The sequence below is a fragment of the Lepisosteus platostomus genome, chromosome 12 (genome assembly GCF_059453375.1).
Source record: "Lepisosteus platostomus isolate fLepPlt1 chromosome 12, fLepPlt1.hap1, whole genome shotgun sequence".
Taxonomy (NCBI): Eukaryota; Metazoa; Chordata; class Actinopteri; order Semionotiformes; family Lepisosteidae; genus Lepisosteus; species Lepisosteus platostomus.
The window spans coordinates 4451793-4477017 of record NC_142622.1 but is presented as its reverse complement, the minus strand read 5'-3'; the positions used below and the strand labels follow the sequence as shown (position 1 = coordinate 4477017).

General features: G+C 36.8%; 1 protein-coding gene across 9 annotated transcripts in view; it reads left to right on the top strand.

Moving 5' to 3' along the window:
* The window catches only part of dync1i1a (dynein cytoplasmic 1 intermediate chain 1a), an 82633-nt gene that overhangs the window by 20708 nt on the left and 36700 nt on the right, over window positions 1-25225 (top strand). For 6 of the 9 annotated variants that reach the window (XM_088600500.1, XM_088600503.1, XM_088600499.1 and 3 more), the window contains 3 exons: window positions 954-1013; window positions 1836-1951; window positions 22957-23046. In XM_088600500.1, the coding sequence (XP_088456626.1) occupies window positions 954-1013; window positions 1836-1951; window positions 22957-23046 (266 nt within the window). The remainder of the gene's footprint in view (window positions 1-953; window positions 1014-1835; window positions 1952-22956; window positions 23047-25225) is intronic. The other 3 variants (XM_088600508.1, XM_088600507.1, XM_088600505.1) reach the window with 1 other exon arrangement.

The window sequence follows — 25225 nt, the reverse complement described above, 5'->3', positions numbered from 1 at the left end:
CTGAGTGGTTTTTGTCTTTTATCACTTCTTTACTCTACTCTTCCCTCCCGACTATAGAGTCCACATTTTCTGTTTAGTGGATCTTGTGAAACTATTTAGAAGACAAATACTACCTATACATGTTATCCAACTGAAATTCATGAAGCCACATTGACAACTTGGAAAATAAAGAGTACACTAGTTGTGCAATGAAATATCCCATGCACTTTAATAACTGATGTTGTCATGTTGTCAAGAACATAGACCTGAAAGAGATCCAATGACTCATTGTAGATTGTACTTTTAATAAAACCACAGCATTTTAAAATGCATGATTAATTTGTGCTTTACTTTTATTATGTATAACTAAGTTGTTAGTGTTTTTCATTTTTGGTTGATTTATTTGTATATCTGTTTACCACTGCTAAGATTTATACTGTAAAAAACAACAAATTAAATTGATTCAGTGACGTAAAATATTATTTTTGGAATGAGGTCATCACAGCCTGTAACGTAATGGGATTTGTGGGCCTAATACGAGGAGCCGGACTTGTATAGGCTGGCACAGACGTTGTATGAATTATATTGAAATCTAAACATTTTACTTTACCTCCACCTTTTCTATCTACTGTACTGTCTGTTTCACATATATTATCTGCTTCAGTGGGGACACGTGCAGTATTTTCAAATATCCAAATTCGAAGTCAAAATGTTTTCTGTAGCAGAAGATGGGGAAAAAAAAAACAGTTTTGAGGTTAAAGAGATTTATGCTTATTGTCAATTTCAGTTTGCGTTTCTTTGATGAACTGCTAAGACTTGTTTTGTCTTTAATGGTTTTGTTTCTTTTTGTACGTGCAGAATGATTTACTATGCATGAAGCTGATGGACTAATATTGCTTTGTTTTATTCTCGTCAGTAATGTTGCATGTTCTTCTTCCTCTCTGCGTGGCATGGCAATGCTGTCACTGATCTAGGACCCTACAGTGGGACACTGACCCCTCTGTCCTGCAGCTGCAGGCAGACTCTGAACTCGGGTACATCTGCTTTTTTTTTCCTACGTCCTGTATGTCACAGTAATACAGTATGTGTTTGTTTTCAAGGTGTCTTAAAAAAACTCCCTTAAATCAAAATGCATATTAAAAGAAGGAATCAGATCTCTCTTTTCATGAATCGGTTAATATGCTGCTTTTTTTATCAGCCTCGTGTTTTGCTGCGAGATGAAAGAATGTCACTACTACGGGAATATTGGTTGTGTTTAATTTCGTGTGACATTAATTGACGAGAAAGACGTGTTCCGCTGAAGAAGGTCAATCACCTGCTATTCGCTTAATATTTCAAAAAGTATGTGTGACCTGCACTTTGCATGAGAATAACACATTCTAACGGCAACAGTGCTAATTGAAATACATTAGCTCCTGTCATCCTGATCCTCTTAGACGCCCCACAGCAGAGTAAACCTACAGCAGCTTTCCAAAGTGCACCCCGGGTGTGACACTGCTCTCCACACAGTGGCACAGTGCTCGTGGTTGAATATGATCGACGAGCAGCATCCTTCAGCCACGTTTGTGTCGATAGTTCTTGTAATGTTGTTCGTGTGCTCTGCCAAATGGAAATTCAAAAAAGGCCATCTTTGTAAAATACAATAATTGCATTGTACTTTACTCAGAGAAAGGTGAGGGGATGTCATTGTACTGGAGAAGTACTTGATAAGAAGTCAGTCAGTACAGTCAGAGGCTTCACCTGTCAGTCAGCCTATTGACTGAGGGGAGCAATGCTAATGTATTTAGACATTGATGCATCTTTTGCTAGTGCTCTGTCCTGTGTCAGTATAAGGCTCACACCTCTCTATTCTCCAGGCGCAGGATGCACAGACTGGGAGCCTCTAAAATTACCCAGGTGGATTTCTTGCCAAAAGAAGTAGTGACATACTCCAAAGAAACTCAGACACCTCTGGCAGCACACCAGTCTGAAGGTAAAGACTCATCATACATTTTTTACGCTCAGCGTGATGTAACTGATATAATATTTATTTATAATAATAAACTTTATTTTGAGAGTTTATCGGTAAGACTTAACCTTTTTTGTTGCTTTTAGATTTTGTTTGTGGAATATAAGCACCGAAACTTCCTTCTCAAAACTGAAGTGTAATGTATGACGTCAAATACAAACTGATATACTTAATGAGAGCCAGATCTTGCTTCTGCACATCATAAAGAAGTTATTTTTCTTAAAATTAGCTGCTTGTTTCTTACAATGTTTTTTGAAAGGTTTGACCAAATGTTTGCCACATTGCCGAGCTCAAACAGCATCCTCTTGTGGTAATGTGTGGGAATGCATTTTCTCAATTATTACAGTTTTTGTAAGTTTTTCTTATTGAACTTCAGATAATTAAATACAGCTTGTGATAAATGCATAAATAAAATGTCCTTAATGTACTTATTTCTTTATAATTACTTATCATGTTCACCTTTAAGTCTTGGGGATGACAGCATTTAAGAGCTTTATTATTTTCTGAGGTTCATTACATCAGGATTTTATTTTGAATTAAATTCTTAAAACTCTAATATACAAACTGCAAACAAAAGCATACAAAAATCTTGTCTTAAATATAAAATTCTCCCTACTTAAGCAATGGGTTTTCGTATGTTTTGAATCTGAACTGTTTAATTTCAGAAAAAAAAGACTTAGACTAACATGATTCTAAATTATGGAAATATACGCAGATTCAAAATCATTTAACCGAGAGAGAACTTTGTTTCCTGAACAATTGATAATGAGTGGGTTTGTGAAAAGGGATACCTGCAGTTCTCTGTCTCCAATTTAGAATTTGGAAACCTTATCTTTGTTCACTTACATCTATTAAGTAAATACAGACTGAGGCAATTTAAGATGCATCATATCAAAGAGCATCACCTGGAACTGAGATCTTCTGAATGTCCCTTTGGGGAATTGATCCACTCTTCTTATAGCTTATGACAAATGAAATTGTAACTTGTTCAGCAACTCCCAGAGCTCACAGTGCTATACTTAAGTATTCCTAATGCAGTAAATTAAAGACGCATGTGTAGTGTAGTGAGCCAGCCTAGAGCTTGAATTTAATTCCCGTTAAAGCAGCTCCAGTTTTCATTCATGAAGGAATGGTTTTCACAAAAGACTGCCAGCTTACTGTAGCTCAGCACCCCAGCGACAGTCATTGTTCAACAGGAGTAAATCCATCAAAAACCTTATTCTGTAGTCTTAATAAGCACAGTGGTTTTTCTTGGTTAGGGCAGGCGGATTCCGAGAGAGATCATGAGAAATTGACACATGTCATGTAATACTTGATAATTGGGAACATTTGCATTGTTTATTAGAAAACAAACCTTGGGCCATTGTTCTTGCAGTCTCGTTAGGTAGCAGAATCAGTGCCGAAACGACCTACAGAGACTCATTTTCATTACTGAACACCGCTGTTAGTCGTAAGTGATTGGTTCCCTTGTGTCCGATAAATGCTTCTTTGTTATTTTGAACATGCACATGAATTGTAATTTTAAATGCTGATCACATTCAAACCATTTCACTTCAATTATATTTATTTATGACTTTGTAAAAAGAAGCACCCATAACGTTTTGACTAATTCGATTGTGTCCTCCAGACTTGCAGCCAAGACCAGTATAAAGAGCAGATGGTTAAAGTACTAAATGTCTCCATATGTACACATACTGTAGCAAGGGTTTCTTAGTATTAGCATAACGTCTTAGTAGGTAACCGCAATGTTAATCCTTAGCTTTATGTTTTTCCCTAGGAAGTATAACATCTTTTAATTTGCAAAGAATCTTTTTAGAATCGAAATATTTGACAGATAAGTATGGAATTGATTCAGAAAAGAGAGCGTGATGTCATCTTTTCTGCCTTTTTTTTCTTGGTTGCACCAAAAAGCCACAATCTTAACAAGGCTCTGCAATTTCTCTGTTGGCAACAGCTGCTTGCCATGTGATTTAAGACTTCCTGTCATTATAATTGATGTGTTTTTATTCTTTCCACTTCCTGAAGCCTGATCAGAATTAAAATTGCACTTGGAATTTCCTGTCAAAGCAAGTCATTTATTCAGCAAGTGCTGCATTGACAGCCCTTTGATTGGACGTTGCCCTCAGCGATATATGGGCCAGAGTTTGTTGTTTTTTTCGCTGGCTCTCTCTTCACGCACAGGTCTGAGCGCAGTGCAGATCACATCTGCAAGCACACACAAGTTGTCCATCACACGGGAACCTTGGCCCCAGCGAACCTTCTTGCAGAAAAGGGTAATGATTTGAATATCTGAGTCAACCACCTGCTAGGGGAGCTGAGTTTGTGTTTATTCAGAGACCTCTGCTGAATGTTTTAACTGATTGCTGAAGCAAATCTTTCCAGTTGTCCGTCAGCTTTGTTCTTGCCACATGCCCTGAGGAATGTTAGGATGCTCAACGCGACACGTACCAGCAGATAAAAGAGTCAATTTCTCTCGGAAAATCAGTGAAGCTGATGACATTTTGCCAAGCATTGACACACATGAACGTCTATAGAACAACCTGCTTCACTTTGTTGAGATTTCTTTAGATGATTTCAAAAGAGAAATGGTGAATAAATGCCAAATTCTTGTACACTATATGTATGTATAAGAATCAATCTGCCATAATAATGGTTCTAGGTTGAACCAGACAAACTAAAAGACAAGGAAATAAAATAAAGATGGTTTAATTGTTATAATGTTGTATTAATGTTTTCTGTTTTTTAACCTAAATGGAAAAGCTTAATTACATCCTGAAAAAAGAAAGCAAATTCAAAATATAAATACAGCCACACAACTATGTATACAGAAACATGTTTTTTCTGCAGAATTGGTAAATATTTTATATGAAGCTAATCCACTTTACAAAATATTTATTTCAATGCCCTTTAATTATTGTATGTAATGCTTTTTATTATAGTTGAATCCATGTTCACTTGTCAAACTATTCATTTTTCACTCACTGAAATGGCTGATTGTGTTATTATAAGGGAAAGTCAGAGGGAAATGAATTCATGAAGAACATATGAATTGAAATAAAATGGACTGAAATAAAATGGAGAGCTTTGTAAATATGCAGTTAGGATGATTTTCATGACGTTGTGTGAGTTTATGCATGCAGTGCCAATGTGTTGGTTATGAGACAATGGCTCTTTGACAGTGCCTGCACATCATACTCATTGAAATGCTGTACGTGTGATTTCTGATTCCTGGTTAGGAGAGTTGTCAAGGTTCTGCAGAGTCAGAGGTTGTAAAGTCTTGGCTGCAGTGTCTGAAGGACAAACAGTAAGATTCAAGCCAGACATTTTCAATAACCAGCACATTTATTTTGCTTAGTTATACCTCATAAAAGCTGGCTATTGGTGAGAGTATCGCATCTCAGTCGCTGAAAGCAGTAAGGCCTACTTCTGGTTGATACTGAAGTCCATCCTTCTCTGTATATACAGTGGGCTACATTATGGTCAGATACTTTCAGAAGAGAACTAGCATTCAGTTATTGATCTTAGTCCTGGTGTGATCCTTATTCCATCTCACATGTTTTGGGGTGAGTGTCAGAGGTTCCCGTTAACACCATAAAGGTTGAGGAACTAGGGTTTCTGGGTGGGACATGCTGTTGTACCTTTTGGGTACTTCAAGGTATTGTACCTCACCCAGATTCTGTAAAATGCCCAGGTAAATAAATAGAAATGTAAGTTGCTTTATACCAGACCAACAGTAAAATCAATTTATAATAATAATATATATATATAATAAGTAAGAACACTGTGCATTGACCTTTATACACAAAATTAAATTTGATGGAATATGTCATTTATTATTAAAGGTCATGTATACATGTATGTGCAAGGTGGTAGGACTTTACATTGATCTACAGGATTTTATATGAAATTGAAGTACTCAGTCGTTAATGCTTTATCTCAAAGCAACTGTTTGCTGACTTCTTTGCCCATGAAGGCTCAGTGTTGTGCCTTGCGAGACAAATTACAGAAATTACAGGAAATCATATTGGGCTTGTGGGGGGAGGGGGGCTGGCATTCCATCCACTGTGCATTGAAAAGTGCCCTGGATTTGGAAGAGTTAATTTCATGGCCTTTAAAATGTTGACCTTTTAATTTACTGAACGCTTTTCATACAAATATCTGCCGCCAGAGCTTCGACCGACTTTCTGTTTATGGAGTGGGAGAGGAAAAAAAAAATTCTGGAATGATTTCCTAAGTGTGGATGGTCCCAGACAATCTGATTATGTGTCAGTCACTGTTCCACCCGCTTGGCTCCTAGTCGTATTGGCTGTATAATTGGTATGAAAGAAAACTCTTGTGTTTCTCTTGTCATGCCTGCAGCACTTGGATAAGCGTAGACCTATGAAAAAAATTGCAGAGACAGCTCATCCCATAGACGGAGAACACAGTCTGCAGAACCCAGCTGAATCCTCATTTCTTTGGAAAACCCATGGAACTCGCGTTCTTGAACAACACAGAACAAAGTGTTGCTTAAGTTGTATCTTAGTCGTCTCAAATAACTGTTTAAAAATTGCTTGTGCGTTTGGCATTTGCTGGGAAGAAAAGCTGAAAGGGTAAAAATGAGTGGCTTTTATCTGATGGGACCGCTCAGAACTATCGTAACAAGATCAGGGACTGCATTCATGTTAAAAGTGATTTCCCTGCTCTTGTAAAAAAAAAAATAAGACGGCATCCAATAATAATGCATGAAAAAAAGAATTTTGCTTAATGCTCTCTGCATATTTCCAGTCCAGCCACGTCTACTGTGAGGTAAATGCCCAGCAAGGAACAAGCCAAACCAACAGTGCTCTGGGTTGTGGGAAGGCTATAATGCTGACACGACATTAACAGAATTTCCAACTGATTTCAATCAGGAGATAAATATCAGTTTCACCAGTAAACTGCACTCCGAATTGCTCATTGTGTGCCCAGTCGGGTTGGACCGGTGTCATTTTGGCCTCAGTTCAGACCAAATGTGTACCGCGTGCAAGTGCTGGGGTAGGATCATTCTTGCTCATTGGAGCCTGAAACGCCATTAATGGGCTGCAGTCGAAAGGACGAAATGCTTGATCTGTTTAGTCTAGAATGCCATGGGACTTGTTTGCAATAGTTATGATATTAAAGCTGTAATTATAGCCAGTGAACCACATATGTACTTCTGCCTTAGAGTTTGCATTGGGTGTTATTGTGTTGGAAACCACCTCCACAAGGTCAGAAGTTCAGAGGGTCAAGCGGGATTTTCATGAACGTTGTTCTGGGCGATTACCATTGGGGGCTCTTCTGGGAGAGGATGGTATTCCTTCACATGATTCTCTTTTTCTGAACTGAACTGCTTTTTTATGTTCCGTTTTTTTTTTTTGCTGGCGGTGAACCTTTAATACTGTAGCACTTTTCTTACTGCTGGGGTGTTTGGCATTACCGTGCGTTTTTCATATAAATATACTTGTGAAATAAAAATATACATGATTGTTTGGTATTTAAATGGAAAAAAAAAACGCTATGAAATCCAGTCTGCATACTCTTAAAAATTGTACTGTAGATTGAATTAATCTACATATGAAACGTGAAACAGTGGTCGAGCCTCTGGGTTTGTAATGAGAAGGTTGTGGGTTCAGATCTCAGGCAACACGTTGTTGTTGTGTCCTTGAACACGGTGTTTCACTCAGATTGCTCCAGTAAAATAGCCAGCTGTATAAATGGGTACAAAGGTATGTTGCTTTAAATTAATTTCCAAAATACTGCATATAAAAATTATAAATAGTTCAAACTTGTACTTTTAACAATGTACAGGTAACAGCTGATAAACAGTATGGCACCAGATATGCTCATACAGTACACTTCTATCAACTTTCCTTCCACATTTGAAAAATATACATTGGAATTACTGTGCAAAACTGTATATTATGGATACATTTGCCAAGTTTTGTTTTTTTATATTTTTATATCACTGAAGCCTTAGCTTAAGGTAGGAATTGTTGCTGTTTGTATGCTTACCTATGGAAGATCAGTCAAAATTTCATTTATGTTGCTTATGCAGTCAAAGTGGCATTTCAGATTTTAATTTTTGTTTCTGCCTAAATTGGTTGTGGATTTCTTTGCTTTTTGACATGGAAAGAAAACAGAAAGTTCAAATAATGCTGATGTAATTATTAATGTATCACAGGGATGTTTTTATTTCCACTGCTCTTCCTCATATACTGTATATCAATTACCTGGATTCTGGTATAGTTAATAAACTTTTAATATTTGCAGATCTTACTTTGCAAACGTTGCCAAAATGGGGGGAATGATGAAATACTCTAGAAGCAGCAAATATAATTTTAATAAAATTGAAAGAATTTAACACTGGACAAATATCTGGCTGATGATATTTGATGTAGAGAAATGCAGAGTGTTAACAAAAACTACTACAGATACAAAATGGGAAACACTGCGCTAGAAGAGGCTACCTATGAAAAGGACTTACTGTAGGTGATTATTTGACACATCATTTACATCTTCTAGACAATGTGGGGAAGGAAGGAAAAGGCAAAACAGAAATGTGGATATATATATATAGTAGTTACTGTGTAAGAATAACATTTAAATCAAAGAAATTTCAAAATTGTACTAAAGCTCCAGTAAGCTCAGGGATCAGTACAGAGAATAACGACCATGTATGGTACATTATAAAAAGGCTTAAAGGAACATTCTCCAATGAAAAGCTAAAAGAACATAATTTTTTCAAACAGAGAAGACCATGAGGGGCCTATTTTACCTTCTTTGATCTTTAATGTCACAGCTTTTCAAATGACATTTCTGTTTTGAAAGTGAAGTAAACTGATTAACATAATTCAATCGATGAGTATTGTTAAAGCTTTAGTCAGTGTAATGGGCACTTTTTAAAGTGGTAAAAAACAGATGCAGAAACCTTCATAATGCAGCTTTAAGGGCAGAATTCTGAGATATGTGTTTTTGGCTCATTGTAACGGTAACCACATTGGTAATGGTAACCACAATGACTATAATGTAATAATTCAATTTTTAATGTAGCGAGTGCAATGCTATCGTTAATTGTATTATTTATATAAGATGGTTCAATAAAAAAGTAATGTGCAGTGAAAATTAGAATAATCCTTCAACCTTGGCCAAATCTGTTCTGTGCTTGTGAATGATATCTAGATATTTATGATTGCCCTTCTCTGGATGGATAAACATGTAGTTTGCGATTACAACCAGAATATCTCTTCCAAACATCTTGGAATTCGTGAAGTGCATGCTGGCAGTTCAGCACCTCTGCTGAGTGTGTGAGTGGCTTTATTTTAGAACAACAGGCCACATATGGAAATGTTTCTACTTAAATGTTGTTTTAACTCGCTCATGTGAAAAAGCAAAAACTCTAGGTGTCAGTATTCTCCCAGCTGAGGTTAGTTACAAAATCTGCTCTGTAGAAGTCCTCTGCAGATGACATGTCATGAAAACATCTGAGGAAACTGTTTGGAGAGTGATTTCTATTTTACATTTACATTCGCTTACATTTGCTTCGAGAGCTCATGTTGGATTTGCAGTTATAAGAGATTGCCTGACAGCGGAGGTCAGTCTTCTTCTTAACTTATTTTCACAAGTTTTAGCACTCAACTCGATGCTATTTTTAAAACAAAATCCTCAAGAGCCAAAGGGCTTTGATTGAAAGAGGTTGCCAGAAATGAAAATAATTAAAATGATTTTGAAGAAAACAAATATCTCCTAGAATATTTGTCAAGCTGAGCCCAGATGATTGCAATTTTCTTGTTTTTACCATCACATAATTAGATAAATTAGGCTTTTATTAGTGGAGTGTTTGTGGTATAATAGTGTTTGTCATCTGATGTGTGATGAAACTTGAATAGAAGATTAATTATCAACAATATTGGCTGTATTCCTCTTTGTTAGGTGGGAAGGACATAATGTTGAGGTTGCTATAATTCTTCTATAATTTATCAGCAGTGACATAGCAACACTGTGTAGATGTCTTGAGTATTCTACATCCAGAGGGTTATAGATCCCTCTCCCTTTTCTGAATGGATTTAATAAAAGCACTGACTCATTGCCATGACCTATTTTTCTTGGTCCTAAGAAGTATAGATTGTTCAGGCAGCTGACACAGTAAGAGAGATTTGTTGCTAGTTTGTTTCAGTCTTAATCAGCCCCTTAACTCTCATGCAACATTTATGTTGTGTTAAAGGATCACACCCTCAGACAAATAATTGACAGCCTGCATTTAGAAAGCATTCACAGCAAAATAATACCCAAATAAATTCTTGTTAAGATGAATGAGTGAATCTATTCTAATGGCAACAATATTTCTGGTCGTGAAACCCAAAATGTAGAAAACATCAACTGTCTTAAAACAATGCTAACATCTTTTTTTTTTTGAGCCACTACTGAAAAGCAGCCAGCAGAGAGCGCTGGAAGCATACAGACTCTGAAAACTACAGCAGGGTAAAGGTAGTTGAAACATTACTGGCGTGTACATATGCGCATTAAAATATTTCTCATACCTGAAGACATGGATTAATCAATTATTTATGTAAATGCACATGAAAGAATGTTTTATGACAACAATAATAATTAAAATCTTCATTTCATGTTAACATTTTGTAATGTGTGGTTACTCTGGTAGGGAGGTTTTCAGTGTAATTAATAAGTTTTGCTTTCTGTTCTTTGCAATAAACATCAATTAAGAAACTTTGTACAAGGGTCTTTGAAATTCTGCCGAAACATAATCTTTCCATTTACCAGGCTGCAGGTAGTATGAAATAGTATTTTAATTATATTTAAAACAACATAAATCTCCTGATTATTTTTAAACTGACAGAATAATTAGGGAAGAGGAATGTAAGAGCGCATAATGCATTTTATTTGTCATGCACTAAACATCATAAACGGTCACACTGAATGACATATTCTGTATTTTACTTTTTTTGCGTAAAGCTCACTGCAGTAAGTTATTTTGTTTAATTGCTCATTTTGACAGGCGTACATTTGGAAAATTTGAAGTCATGAAGTTTAATCATAAGTCTTAGCGTTTGTGCATGGCATGACAAGTCTTATAAAGCTGTGGGTCTGGGGAACTGCCAGAACAGGCTGGCACGAGAGACAAGCGCCTGGCTTTGTTGCATAATTTAGCTTTATTGCTTTTTCTTTTGCAATGAAAGTCTAGTGGCTTTAATGCCAGGTTCTAAAAAAAAAAAAAAAAAAACAGATACCTTAATTTCCATAAAATTTCAAAATATTTCAGAACACGTGTAAGGCTGAGATTAATATAATTTTATTGGTTAAAAAAACATTAAATTATCCAGTCCTGTTGCGGGTGTTGATTTGCTTAATAATCAAGCAAAAATAATTTTTAATGATAATCAGAACTGGAACTTTTACATATAAATAAATATATTACATGTTCACTATTGCAGTTGAATATTTCAATTGTCCACATTAAAGTGGGGTTGTGCACACTAAAGGGGGTCAGCTGTTTAAGATAACATTATGAATGGTAGAAGATTTGTTTCTGTTTGAAAGCGTTTAATGTAAACCATAGAAAAAGTTACATTTGACAAGAATGTCTGCAGTGCCATTTGAAATGATTTCATGGTGCCCAGCTGAAATGTATACCTTCCAATACATAACAGCAAAGCACATGGCTTGAATGTTGTTTAAAGAAATGCATTTACTGCTTCCTGTCATATTCCTTTAACATACAGTATCTCCATTCTCAGACTGGGCTCTTTCATGTGTAAAGCACAGATAGCACAGATAGAACCCAAGCAGTGCATCCTGTATAACAAGGCTCCAGTTTCTAATGGAGGGAAAGTTAGTCCTTTAGTTTTTTAACAAAATGACAAAAATCTGCATGAATGCGTACTTTACCAAGTAGACTAATTAATCCCCCAAAAATTTAAATATCGGTTTCCAAAATGAGACTTGTGGCTGAAATAATTTTTACAGATTTACAGCGGCACAGAACTGAACCCCCCACCCGAAAAGCAGTTAGTTTGAAAAGCATTGAAAAGGCTTAAACGGGGCAGCTCATCAACCAAATGTTTGTTTTGCAAGATTTTCAAAACTAAAATATTTAGCGCGAGGCAAGATGTGTTTTTGGAACTATTTTTTTCTTTTTCAATGCATGGAATACGCATCTGAAAAAAATATTTTATAGTTTCTAAAATTAATTTGAAAATAAAATCTCTGACGTTTTGGTTTAGAGGTTTCTATTAGAAATATCCTGAACTGGCTGATTGGTTTGGCTAAATTTATTTTTATTATTGTATGTTAGTGGTATGGATCAAATTATTATTGGCAAGTGTTGCAATACGACTTCAAGCTAGTTTTTGCCCGAGTGGTTCTCACTTGTGTAGGTGTTTCCAGATCCTGGAAATCCAAAGCATTCATTGTCTTTTTGGGGATTACAGGTTTACACTGCAGGCATCAAGAAAAATAAATAGGATAGCTTGGTTAATCTCTTTCCTTCTGTAATGATGAAAAATGATTCTTGAGGAGATAGTGATTTCAGAGAGCGATTTAATCTCAATTAGACATATTTTTCCATTGCTCAACTATTCAACACTCTGTAAGCTGGATACTAAAATGTTCTTCTAAAATGAACTTCCATTATCTCAACAATCAGTATGTGAAATCACAAGTGAAACATCTTCTCCTGAGAGCTGGATTAATTTTACAAATAAGAATCCATTTCAAAACTGGAAGCATTCATCAATTACTGTACTCGGATGGAGAAATCGGATGAAAGATACGTTTTTATATATTAGGCTTTAGGACCACATTTATATTGTTATATTTATTTTCTTAGAAAATGTTTTGGATAATCAAAAAGCCTCATTTTAAATCATCCCTTAACTTATTTATTGTGCAATAGTAAATTAACATGAAACTTAAATTATGGTTAGATGTCATTTTATAATTATTCAAAACATACTGTAAGTGAGATGGTGGGCCAAAAACATTTAAGGTGTGCCTTATACAAGTATAAGGAGTCCTTGTAGCTGTGCATCTGGAAGGTTTGTATTTGACCTTTTTGTTACTCGTTACATACCATGTGCACACATTATGCGCGAGTGTAAAACTGTTTTTGGTTGTTAGTCTTCGTATGCTTGGTCTTCATGTACAGCAAGACAGTCTCTCCTGTGTGCATCGTGCTGCGCTGAGTTGTAGTCCTCAGCACTTAAAGCAAGTACACGCTAAGAGCCTACATTTTGGCTTGGCCTGCTGAGTCTTTAGGAAGTGGCTGCGAGTGCTGGCAGTCAATTAAAAGTGGGCCAGTGTTCAAGTCAGAGATTGCTCTGGCCCCTGATGCTGGAATATGTGTTGGATGCACACGTATTTAAAAAAGGAAATGTATTATTCTTTTCCACAGCTTGTTTTAATTTTCAGCTTGATATTCACAGGGGCCTTTAGTGAAAGATGCAGCTCTCTTTGTGACTTGGTATTTCCAAGCAATGACACCTATGGCTCCCTCTTATTCAGAGGGAATTGAGTGGGACTGTGAGCTTGAAGGTCTGGCGTTTCCTTCCCTTTGTTGCTTTTCTCTGCTTCTTGTCAGATTGGCTTGCCAGGTTAGCGCTTTGTGTGTTTGATTAAAATGTCTCCTTCTTTTCATTCGCAAACTAACCCACAGTGGAGCGTGCAGGTTATTGAATATCCAGTGCTTAACCCGTGAGTTACAGGGTGCCGGAACTCGATGTGCAGTAAATGGGAGAGAGAGGATGTATATTCGGTAGTGGCAGTTAACTTTACTGTAATACACTTTTAATGCATTTTTCAAGCCACCGCTATTGATAACGAGCTAATAAGATATCAAAATGATTTTAATTAGGAATTAAAAACATTTTGTTGCTGTTAAGCCAACTCTATTTCTGAACCCATTCTGCTCTGGTGGACTGGGTGTTGGAGTCCGTAGGGTTTTAGAATGTTCCTGTGTGATCTCCCACTGGCCTGTGCTGTTGTATAACAGAAACAGGGGCAGTGAACATGTTACAGAAAGGTCTTAACACCCTGACACTTTGATAGTGTAGAACTCCGCAGGTTTATGAATATCTGTGCAGTGTAGATACAGCCTTGACGAATGGCGGTTATCAAAATTAAAACCTACTCATCCCGAGGTGAGCCACGAAAATCTACAAAGCACAAGGCAGCGGTTCTTTAGGGGTCACTTGATGCTTTACGTTTTTTTTCCTACACATTCATGTTCCAGGCTGTACTCCATTTCCATGCCGAATTGGAGGGCTCTTTTTGTTCTGGAATGTGATTTTAACACATTGCTGTCGGACAGAAATGCTGTGAAAATAAATTGAACTCTGAGAGGATTTAGTGGCGCCTCTCAGTTTTCCAGAAATCTTATTTTTGTTTTTCCTGCTCTCTGTTTTGCTTTCCAATTTGTAACCATCTTTGCAATATCGTATGTCATTTAAAATTGGTTTAAAAAAAAAACCCAACATATTCACAGGCAAATTTAGAGAAATCATTTGAGCTCCTGCTCAATGTCGAACCAGATAGATCACTTAGGTTTGGAAATCTACTGAGTAGATTTACATAACAACAACAGCAGAACAAACTTAAAACAAGCAATACCAGGGATAAAGTTCAAACTCTTACGAAGAGCAAGAGATCAGCCTTTGAATAGTGGATTCAGTAGGAATTATCATGATGAATAATAAATGTGGATGAATCTGTAAAAAACTGCAGTGAAAATGTGGGTGATCCCACATCAGTGCTAAACATTGAGCACTTGTCTTTTTTATGAATTTATATTGATCTCAGCATTTTTTCTGAAGGAATATTACTGCTCACAACAAACAAACCCCAGTCGTCCCACTATTTAAAATGCAAATGTTTTTCTATATCTGCCCAATGAGCTGGACAGAATGCTGATGTACCATTAACAAAAAAAAAACTATTTTCTCTCTCATTTGAGAAATGTATATCTCTCACTTTTACTGTATCTATTCTTTCATTATATTTTCTTTCAGTATATTTCTAGCATAGCCTTCTGTAGCTGTTAAACATTACTTCAGAGCCTGTAACTGCTTCAGGATTTGTTAACACCATCGACTGACAGGCTGAAGGCAGTACTGTGTGACTGTTACAGATTTGTGTGTGGAGGCCTGTTTTGTCTCATGAGGTCTGTCTGCTGCATCCACAATACGTCTTTTCAAGTCTGTCCAGCTGCATGCAAGAATGAAAAAAGAAGCTTTGCACTGTTGCTGTACCTCTTTGCCCTGACTTTAAAGCCAATTATCAATGACCTCCAATTATTCAAGGCTAAATACTGTTAAGGGTTACACATGTACAAAGATCTCGAGTATTCTTTTTTATTTTTAGTTATTTAAAATATCTAAATCAAATGTATTTATGTTTGTGACCCGTTATTACTATAGTTTTTCTTTGTGGTAAAGATACTTTACAAGATATAACCAATGTTAATTTCAAGGCAGTTTCTTCTAGTTTGTAAAGTTAAGAAGGCCTCTTGCTTAAATCGTCGTCTGGTCCATGCGTTAAAATGATCTCAGGCTAAAAAAATCATTTGGGATCAGTGTGCAGTTCAGAATATACCACATACTGTGCCTAACAACCACTCATCAGAAATGCAATAATGACTTTTTATTCTAAAAGAGTAAACACATGACATTTTAAAAAAAATCATTTACAGTACATTTTAAGACAGAAGATGTTTTGATCTGAAAAAGTTTGCTCTTGTGATTTTAATTTTCTCCTCTTTATAATGACTTTCATGGCGTCATTTTTACTTCTAATCCTTCTGTCATCTTCGCCCCACAGAAATTCCCACAATTTGTGCAAGTGCAGTGCAGTGATGGGCAAAGTTTAAGGCTTTGGGGATCAGCATCTGATCTCAATGGCTACTCCCACCTAAAAGAGAGTAAAATGTGATGTGTGTTTGTGATATCATGAGAAACTGCCTCCCTAAATACACCAGTACTGAACCTGGGATGTTGCACTTTAATATCCCATTGATCTCATGGACAAGCAGCTGGCATGGCTGTAGGTGTTACAGTAGGCAGCTGCCATCACTGAAGGAACATGGAAACAAACAACTGCACATACTGTACACAGAATTTATTCTCGTGAGCCCTTTAATTATCTTTATACACTTTTATTACACTTGATACACTACTGTATATGCTCTAGCATGGCCCTTGAACATAAATTATAAAGTACTAACGCTGAACAGGGTGAAAGAGCAAAATGTTCAGAATGTGCTTCCTAGCCAAACAGATCAACTTAAAAAACCCCAGAAGAAAATGAATTCTTGCAGTACTAGCTGAAGTGGATAGTGGCTGGGTATTTTATTTAATTAACTTGATCTCAGCTTGCGGGGTCCTATAGGTTTGTGTGTACTGCATTTTCCCTCATTACTATCCATTCTTATACGTGCAGTGTGGCAGATATCATAGCTAGCTTTCGTAGCACAATAATTCTTTTTTTTCCTCCATTTTGCAAATACTTAAATTAAGAAGAAATAATCAAATACAATTTTTAAAGGAAGAAAAAAAAATGATCTTCTGGATAAATTGTTCACTTTCGGGATCTGAGGCCCGTAAATAACATTCAGTCCAGAAGTGTGGTTTCGTGACAGCCCGGCATTAGCAGTTTCTTTTAAGTGTGTGGAGAGCACTCCTACACTCCAGCGTTTGCCTGTGTTGTGGTCTGCTTGCTGCAGAGAGCTCGACTTCTGAAGGGTTCCTTGAGTGATCCCCTTTCATGCGTCTTCCCTGTGAGACGTCTCTCAGGCGGCTCGGCGAGAGAGCGTGCTTTTCCCTTGTTGTGGGGTTCGGTCAGGTCCTGCTTCCTAAATAAAAAGACTTTATGCTTTGGAAGCAGAAGACATCTCCTCCCAGAAAAAAAATCCAGCCTTCTTGAGACCAGGATACGTATTTGTTTGATCGAACCCTTGCCCTTAGCTCTACTCCTGTAATGCTGCAGATTTCCTTAGTGAGAAAGGGATGAAAGACTTAGTGGCATCTTCCCACTATATTATGGGTTTTTACAGGCGTTACACCAGTACCATTTTTTCTGGTGCTCCGTCAAAATGTATTTGTCAATGACAGACATTGGCATTGCCTCTAAGTTCGCCATTTTAAAGCACTGTTGGATGTTGCCCAAGTCTTTTGACAAACCTCAAGTTTAATATATCCAGAATCGTGCATGAGCAGATTTCTAAAAGCATTAGCTACAATTTTAAGAGGGATTCTTTGATCTCTCACTACTGGTAAAATTATTTTGCATCGTCGTGACCATACCAAACACAACTATAGTGTGCGACATGCAGTGAAGATTCTGTAACATCTTTTCAGTCATTCTGAGTGCATGAAATATATAAAGCTCGTGGTGGTAACAGTGGTGTTAGTATTCAATCCAGAAGATTTTTTGAAATTTCTATGACCTCCTCGTTATAATAGTTTAACATGTTAAGCGGTCAGAGATTTTTCCATTTTCCTTGGGTCTTTTCAATATGCAGTGTGCATTTATATTTCTTTCAGATAGCTTCCCAGAGACCATAACATAGTTTTCAATATTTCTTTATATTTTATCTTGCAAATTAAAGTGTTTTCACTGTGATTTACTATGCTTTGCTGTAATTTTACTGTGGTAAACCACTCTAATGTTTATAGGGGTTATAAAAATTGAATGCATGATAAGTTGGTTTTCATTCCTTACATCATGCACGTGTTATTTAAATTATTTTATGTCCATATCTCTGTTACATAATAGAAAAACATTAACTGAGGGAAAGATAAAAATCTCAATATTATTTTTATATTTTATAGTTTATTTATGTAGTGTGCAAGACTCGTGTTAGCAGACAGGAAAGTCAGCGTGAAGCAGGGATGATTTAAATTGGAATTACCAGCATGAGGAAGCCAAGAAGATTGAAATACTGCTAAGCAGAGAAAGGAAGATATGATTACCTCTGCAGCTAGTATTTCCTGATTGCTACAAAAGATACTGAAACCAGTTCAATTCCATGAAACATCTCATTGCTTAGACACAGCTGACACTTAGTTAATGTCCAGTCCTGCTGAGGCATTATAATCCCTGATTCAATTAAAACAGGCAAATCAATACTTTAAAACTGTATCTTTTCATTTTACGACAGTGTTTCCCTATATACAGTATAAACCATTGCAATGCTGTTGTGATGAAAACACAACAACCTAAGGTTACATTTTAAATAGTGAAAAGATTAAGGTTAAGGTTTGTAGATGTTACAGATATAAAATATTGAGCTTAATTAGTGTGATTTCATAAAAATAACAGTTGCTCAGTGTTAAGCATTTCAGTTAAGGTGAAACTGCCGTAACAAGCTGATCAAGAATCTTTATAATGGCAAAATTAATTAATGCAATAACAGTGAAACATCCACCCTTGTTGCTCTTGAGTCAAAAAGATTACCTACTGGCTAGCATGATTGAAGTGGCCTATTTGTGTGAGAAGCTGCTCAGAAACTGAAATGGTTTGCATCTACAATCAACCAGCCCGGAGAAACCAAATGTTGATTTGGCTCTGTGAGGGACAGGCAACATTCTGGAAGCACAGGGTAACAATACTGGCACAGAGCTGTTGCTTCCTGACAGAAGACAACATCTGAGATTAAAGCAGGACAACAGAAGACCACACAGGTTCTAGGATTTCAACAGAACAATTTCAGGATAACAGTGTTGAGATATTGTCGTGGCCAAGTTTCGACCAGAACATCTGTGCTCCCATCTTACTAGTGCCCTTAAAAGAAGAAAATCTGGCCAAGATGTGCCATAGCTGATCAGGTCTATGTTACAGAGCTGCCCAGATTGTGTTAATGCTGATGGTAGTGATACATGATACTAATGTCATAAAATTTCATTTCAACAAAGTGTCATTTAATGCTGACAATGTATTGCAGTTCTTTGATCTGTATTTTTATTTTGTGAGATTCTTAGTCTCAGACATTTTGCACTCAGTTCTGCTCTCAGTGCTTTCCAGTTCTATGCAGAAACACAGGTTATTGGTAATATACAGCTAAATCCATTCAGAATTAAGTAACAACAGTCCTGATAGATTTGTATTTGTAGTATAAAAAGTAGCTTCTAGATACATTTTAGATGTGTAGAGAAGAGCATGTGGTGTTAATGACAAGGAACACCTGACTCTGAGTCAATTAGATTTGATCAGCTCTTTATGTCTAAAATGTCTAAGACTTTTTCACAGCAGTGTTTGTTTAAAATAAATACGTGGATCTATTGGACCTCAGTGTTTTATTTTTTAATATACTTTTTTATTATTTTGTAGGACATACTGTATTCTGTGTCCTACAGTATGTATGAAAAGAAACTTCCAAGTACAGTATGCCTCTTCCTAAAGTTTGTAAACTACACATAGTGTACAATATAGAGCCCCAATTAAACATCATTGTTTTTTTATATTTTTAAACCAAACAGATTGATTGTTGGATATAGGTAAGTCTATAAATAAGATAACTACCTGTATGTTCTTACGTGCTGTGTGACCTAAACATAATGTTAGTGGCCATGAATCCCCCTGCTGTCTCTTATCTGGATTGTTGTGACTAAGGACATATGTTATCTAACAACTGTTTTTCAACATCCTCACTGTTGTCTGTGACATGTAGGGACCTGATACCTAAACACAGCTCAGTTCTAAGAAGTGACATTGTGCTAACTGTCAGCAACAAGCAAGCCTGCTGGATTAACTGACCCCAGAAAGTGGCCTTTAGACATTCTTAGTTCTCTTAGTGGTTGAAATGACAGCCATAAAGGTCTTGAACTTAACACAATAAAATTATCATTGAACATCAAACAATTTTTCTTTTATTTTGTCACTCCAAAATAATGCTATAGGTCCTGTCTTCATCGAACCTTTATTTCCAAGAAATTCCGAAGAAAACTCGTACATTAGGTGCATGGCTAGCTGCTGTTCAAGGAGGGCAGACGTTTAAGAGCTAACACCGTTTGAACATACTATATAGTACATCATGCACATAGCCTGTGCTTTGGCTGGGCTGGCTGGCTGCCTGTCTGGGCTGAGAATCCTGTGTTCTCTTCTGGTTTCTGGCTCTGTGGAGCTGTCACATTCAGCAAAACCACTTTTGGGGTCGACCAAATTACATCAACGATCTGTATTCATTCTGAATCAGTGTGAGCGGTTTGCTCACTTTGGAGAGTGAGTAGCCTGCAGTAGCCTATTTTAGAGTCTGGGGAAAATAATATGAAGACATTCCCAAACATCAGGACATTAAAACCCAAATGCAAATATAAGCATCTCAAGAACTTAACTCCTGGGTGGATTAAGCAAACAATTTCTGCAGTATCAGAATGACAACATAACAACCAAATGAGTGGAAAGCGTAAACTGGAATGCATTTTCTAAGACATAGTCTAGTGCTACTACAATAGTAGTTTGCAAAATTTAATATACAGATGCCAAATTGAATTTTGGTGTGTACCTTATTCCCAGGGACATAATTAAACCATCACAGAGTTCCTTAGAAGTACATAGCTTCATAGCCTCATGTGGTTCAGGAAGCTCATTAATAAGACTGTAATACTAATTGAATGCCTGTGTGAAGGTTCTGCAAGATCTGCAAGAAGAGTGCAGTACAGTAGCTGTGCAAATTCAGCAGTGATAATGGTCTTTAAAGCTGCAAAAAAAAACAGAAAAAAAGGTTGCCTGCTTATTTTTCTGTGCCGTTGTTGATTTTTTGCCATTTTTAAAGCAAGATATCTGTTAACTTAGTTGTTTTGTGGTGTTTTATAACAAGGAGTTTATTAGTTTACACTTGAGCCAAAAGTGAAATTCCTTCTCAGCCGTTTACTCTAATTGCATAGGAAATGCTCACTTTATTTCTAACACATTTATATTACATAAACCAGGATTACTGTAAGTGTGAATAATGGTTGCTGTGACCACACACAGTTGACATGAAAGAAATATAAGTTATATCCTACATGTCTTTTTTTTTCATTTAGAATCATCATTGAATTTGTGTGCTTTGTACCAGCTACTGACCCTGTAACCGCACAAGGGAGAATGAGAAAGTGTAAGCACACTGTTCTGATCAGCCTGCCTTTAAGCCACGTGTCTTTCAAAGATGTCACAAGGCACCATAGCCCTGTACTGGAAGTTCAGCCCCAATTGGATAAGAGACATGTTCCTTGCTGAAACATTCCTGCGAGTGCCCTGGAGGTCACAGGGGTCACTGTGTTGCTGATTTCCAAGAGAGCCCTGGCTGACTAATCCCACTTTATGCTTGTCCTGTTGCAAGTATGCTTAACCTGTGAAAAACCAGGCACCTTTACAGATTAATGGGCTCAGGAGGCTCCTGTTTCTCCTTCCTGGGATAGGCTCTGGATCCCCAGTATTAGATAAAGCAGTTAGAAAATGAATGGATAAGTACCAAAGAAGTAACACAGTTTTTTTCCAGCAACTATGTACTGCCTTTTTAGATCATAAATTTACTGTATATTTTATCTAAAATCTTGATTTTATTATGTTTTTATACGTATAAGAGTTGTGGCAATTTATATATGGGTATGAAAATATAGAGCTGAGTATTAATCAGAAATACATGTGTGAGCTAGAATGACATTTTTACACTGCTCTTTAAAAAACAGTACACTGGACCCTGTGACCAGAATCTGGGAATATTAGATGGCTCGTGGACGGAGCACTACTCATCATCTACTTGATTCAGCTACAGTAACACTACATCTGAACTCATAGCTTTAAGTCACTGCGCTTTCTTCCGGGCCACTTAGTAAACTATGGATTTACGTTATGCTTCTTGAATTTAATAAAATCATGTTCTTCACTAATTCTTTTCGAAAATGTTCTTGTTTCTACATTTGCCTGGGACAACGTACATACTGTTAAATTGTCTCAAGTATATGACCCTGGGTCAGGCCTTCATTTAACCCCTTGGAGAAGGTCAGCCTGAAAATGACTCCACAGAGGGTTGGCGTGAAACTGCAGTTTCATGGCTACAGGTGCCAGGCACGCAGGAGGTTGCAGACTCAGTGTTGCTTGCATCTGCTCTCATGCCATAGAAGCCTGAGGCCCAGAGGTTAGGAACACATTCCAAGGTCATTAAGGATGGAAAATTGCCACAGGCAGGACTTAGCAGGTGCCTCTTGCTGTTTCCCATTAAGAGTCCTCAGCAAGAGAATAGATGGTTTTTTTCTGGGCTGCTGTTATGACTGAGTATTCACATTGTTAAATTAGTCTGGGAGCTGTAATCCTCCAGTATTTTTTTCCTTTGCTTGTTTATGTTGTTTTCAGCATGCAGTTTATTTTTTTGTCATGCACAAAAAGAGGAAGAGAACAGGTTTCATTTACAAATTTCCAGTTTCTGGTTTTCGCACGCTGGTCACACATAGTGTATGTTTAAAAAATTGAAGTGTAGCAAGTCATTAAAGATGTGATCAATAATGTTGAAGACAGATTCCCAGTTGCTTGATTATCACAAGAGAGGGATTCTTGATGATTCTGTTACGCTGTAGCAGTGTGCTGCAAGAATAATGGAAAAATGATAATACTGTGCAAAAGAGACGGTCGGCTTTTAGGGATCACATTTTAATAATGTTCAATGCAGAAAGTTCTCATCCTCTGTTTTTCCTTATTTAAGAAAATATTGAAGATTAAACCTGGCCTGGCCCTGTGCAATTGTTTTTATTTGTTTCATTGTTTTAAATAACTAAATTCAGTGGTGCTGATTTTTTTTTTCAGAAGATTGTTGAAAGTCTGAGTCCTAAAAATGAGGAGGAAGTTCTGGTTTCCTACATCTGGTGCTGCATATTTATTTGTCAGATCGTAGGAGGTCTGTTAGCATTTAGCCTTATTTGTAGTAGTCTCCTGGAGCTGGAGTCACACACGGGTGATAATAAACATGGCTGTTATTTCTTCCCCAGAGGATGAAGATGATGAGGAGATTACAGAACCAAAACCTGGACCAGATTCGGATCTGCAAGATGAAGAGGAGAAACAGGACACAAAAGAAGGTACTGACATTAACACTCAAAATGTTAATGTCGTAAAAAGTCACTGCTTTACATCCCTGCTGCTGATATGTACAAACTGTTAAAGGGTCAAATGACACAGACAGTTATGGTATGAAACATGTGAGAAGGTGTTCATTCATTCATAACTAACAATGTGACTTCTGTGCCTTCAGCTCAACACCCCCTTTCTGATTGAAATAGTGTTGCGATTTACAGTAAGTTCTCCATCTGGATTTTTTCATCATGCTGACAACATTTTGATGAGTCTGTTCAAATGCCGGAAAATTCAAAGTTCAGCCTGTTTCCTAAAACAAATATTGCTTCTTTTTATGATAAATCACAACAAGGGTCAAACACTTATTATGACCTAAAAAATAAAATAGGTTCATGAAAGGCAGAGCCCTCAATTTTTTTATTTCACTTCTGGTGATGTTACAGTCACACTCGTGTTGTTACGTTGAGTCCTTATTGTTCAGCAAAGCTGTCATTTCCGACGCTATTTTGTTTCTGAATTTCTTAGCTCTTATTAAATTGATGAAGATAAACTACTATGAGATGTGCTGTTTTCACAAGTAACTGACATGAATCTGAATATTAAAGCATCGTGTAATGCATTTCATACACTGTGCCGCTGACAGTGCAGAGAGCCTTGTGAGAGTACCTCCACCCTACCTTTGATGGCGTTTAATCAACAGTGTGCCACCACTTGGGAAAATCTTCATCGGTGGTTAGTGGGAAGCAGGGCCTCTCTTATTACCTCATGTACAGTGTATTAATTCTTTACTTAATATACTATTACATCTTAAAGGTCATTGAGTTAGTAAATATAAACCCTCTTGGTTAATTATGAAAAGGTTTTTGATTAAACAATAGTAGCTGAAAAGACACTGTAATTCCAATAACTGTATTATGGGGTCACAGACTTTTCTGGACACTGTACATACGGTATTTGGAGTGTGTGTATATATATATTTAAACTTGTCTTACATGACATTGCTTACATGATAACTTACATGTAAAAACCTACATCACAAAGTTTTCATACAGATGCCTTGAAGAGATCAATTTTACTGTGTTGTACGGTATGTCAAAGATGGCGTCTCTTGCTACTTCCTGCTAGTTAGATTAACCAACTGTCCCTGCAAAAGAAATCTGCTTCTGAAATATAGTGCTTTGTTCTCTTATTTGTGAATCAGTTAGTGTGATAGTGGGAAAAATGATAAATAAGCATGTGTAAATTAGCTAGCATTGCATTTAATGTCATTTATTGTTTTGGGGGACCTCTGTTTATACAGTATACAGTGTGTGCTTCCTTGCATCTGATGTATTGACCCATATATTTGAAGTATTTGCACAATGGACATGTGTCTCTGATGTTATAGTACGTTACCCTAAAGTCAAGCTTTAAGATCAGGTCAGAAACACTAACCTTCATAATACATTAATACATTAAGCACTTATGGCATAAAAAAAACACATTGTTGAAATTTGCCACCCGAGGTCTATTATAATTTATACACAAATTAGAACACATCATTTTGTTTCACTTTGGGGAAAAAAAGAAACTTGGCATGAAAGCTGTTTCATTTAGATTTTAGAATAGGCCAAGTTATATAGCACGATATATCAAGTGACATTCCATTGGCCTGGTTCGCCTTATCAGTCTGTACCATTTTGTGTCAGTGCTGATTAAAAATGTGTCACTTGACCTCTTTCAAAACATCAAAGACACAAGAGAGTGTATTCTTTGTATGGCTATATAGTAAATAACGGCTCAGGCAGAATAAAGCTTTATCAGATCAAGTGCACCGGACTTACTGGCTTGAACTTGGCCTCAGAAAAAATACTTTGATCACCCTTTTGTCTTCCTTATTAGTTGTCAGAGAAGGCAGCACCAATCTGAAAGCTAAGATCAAAGTGGAGGCCAACTAATAGTTAGAGACAAAATTGGACCGAATGACATCAAACCATGCCTCATCGGTATGAACATTAAAGTTGTGGAGGCTGAAAGCATTGGGCATTTGCTTATTTATTTTGACATTTAGATACGATGTTTTTTCTTGGTGATTTCTGTTATTTGTCGAAAGTCATGGTGGCTACTTTTTCTTGCTCGGTATGTACAGTATGTGGTACTGATACTTTGTGTCATCCATCTGGAGTCTTAGCAGAGCTTTGGAAG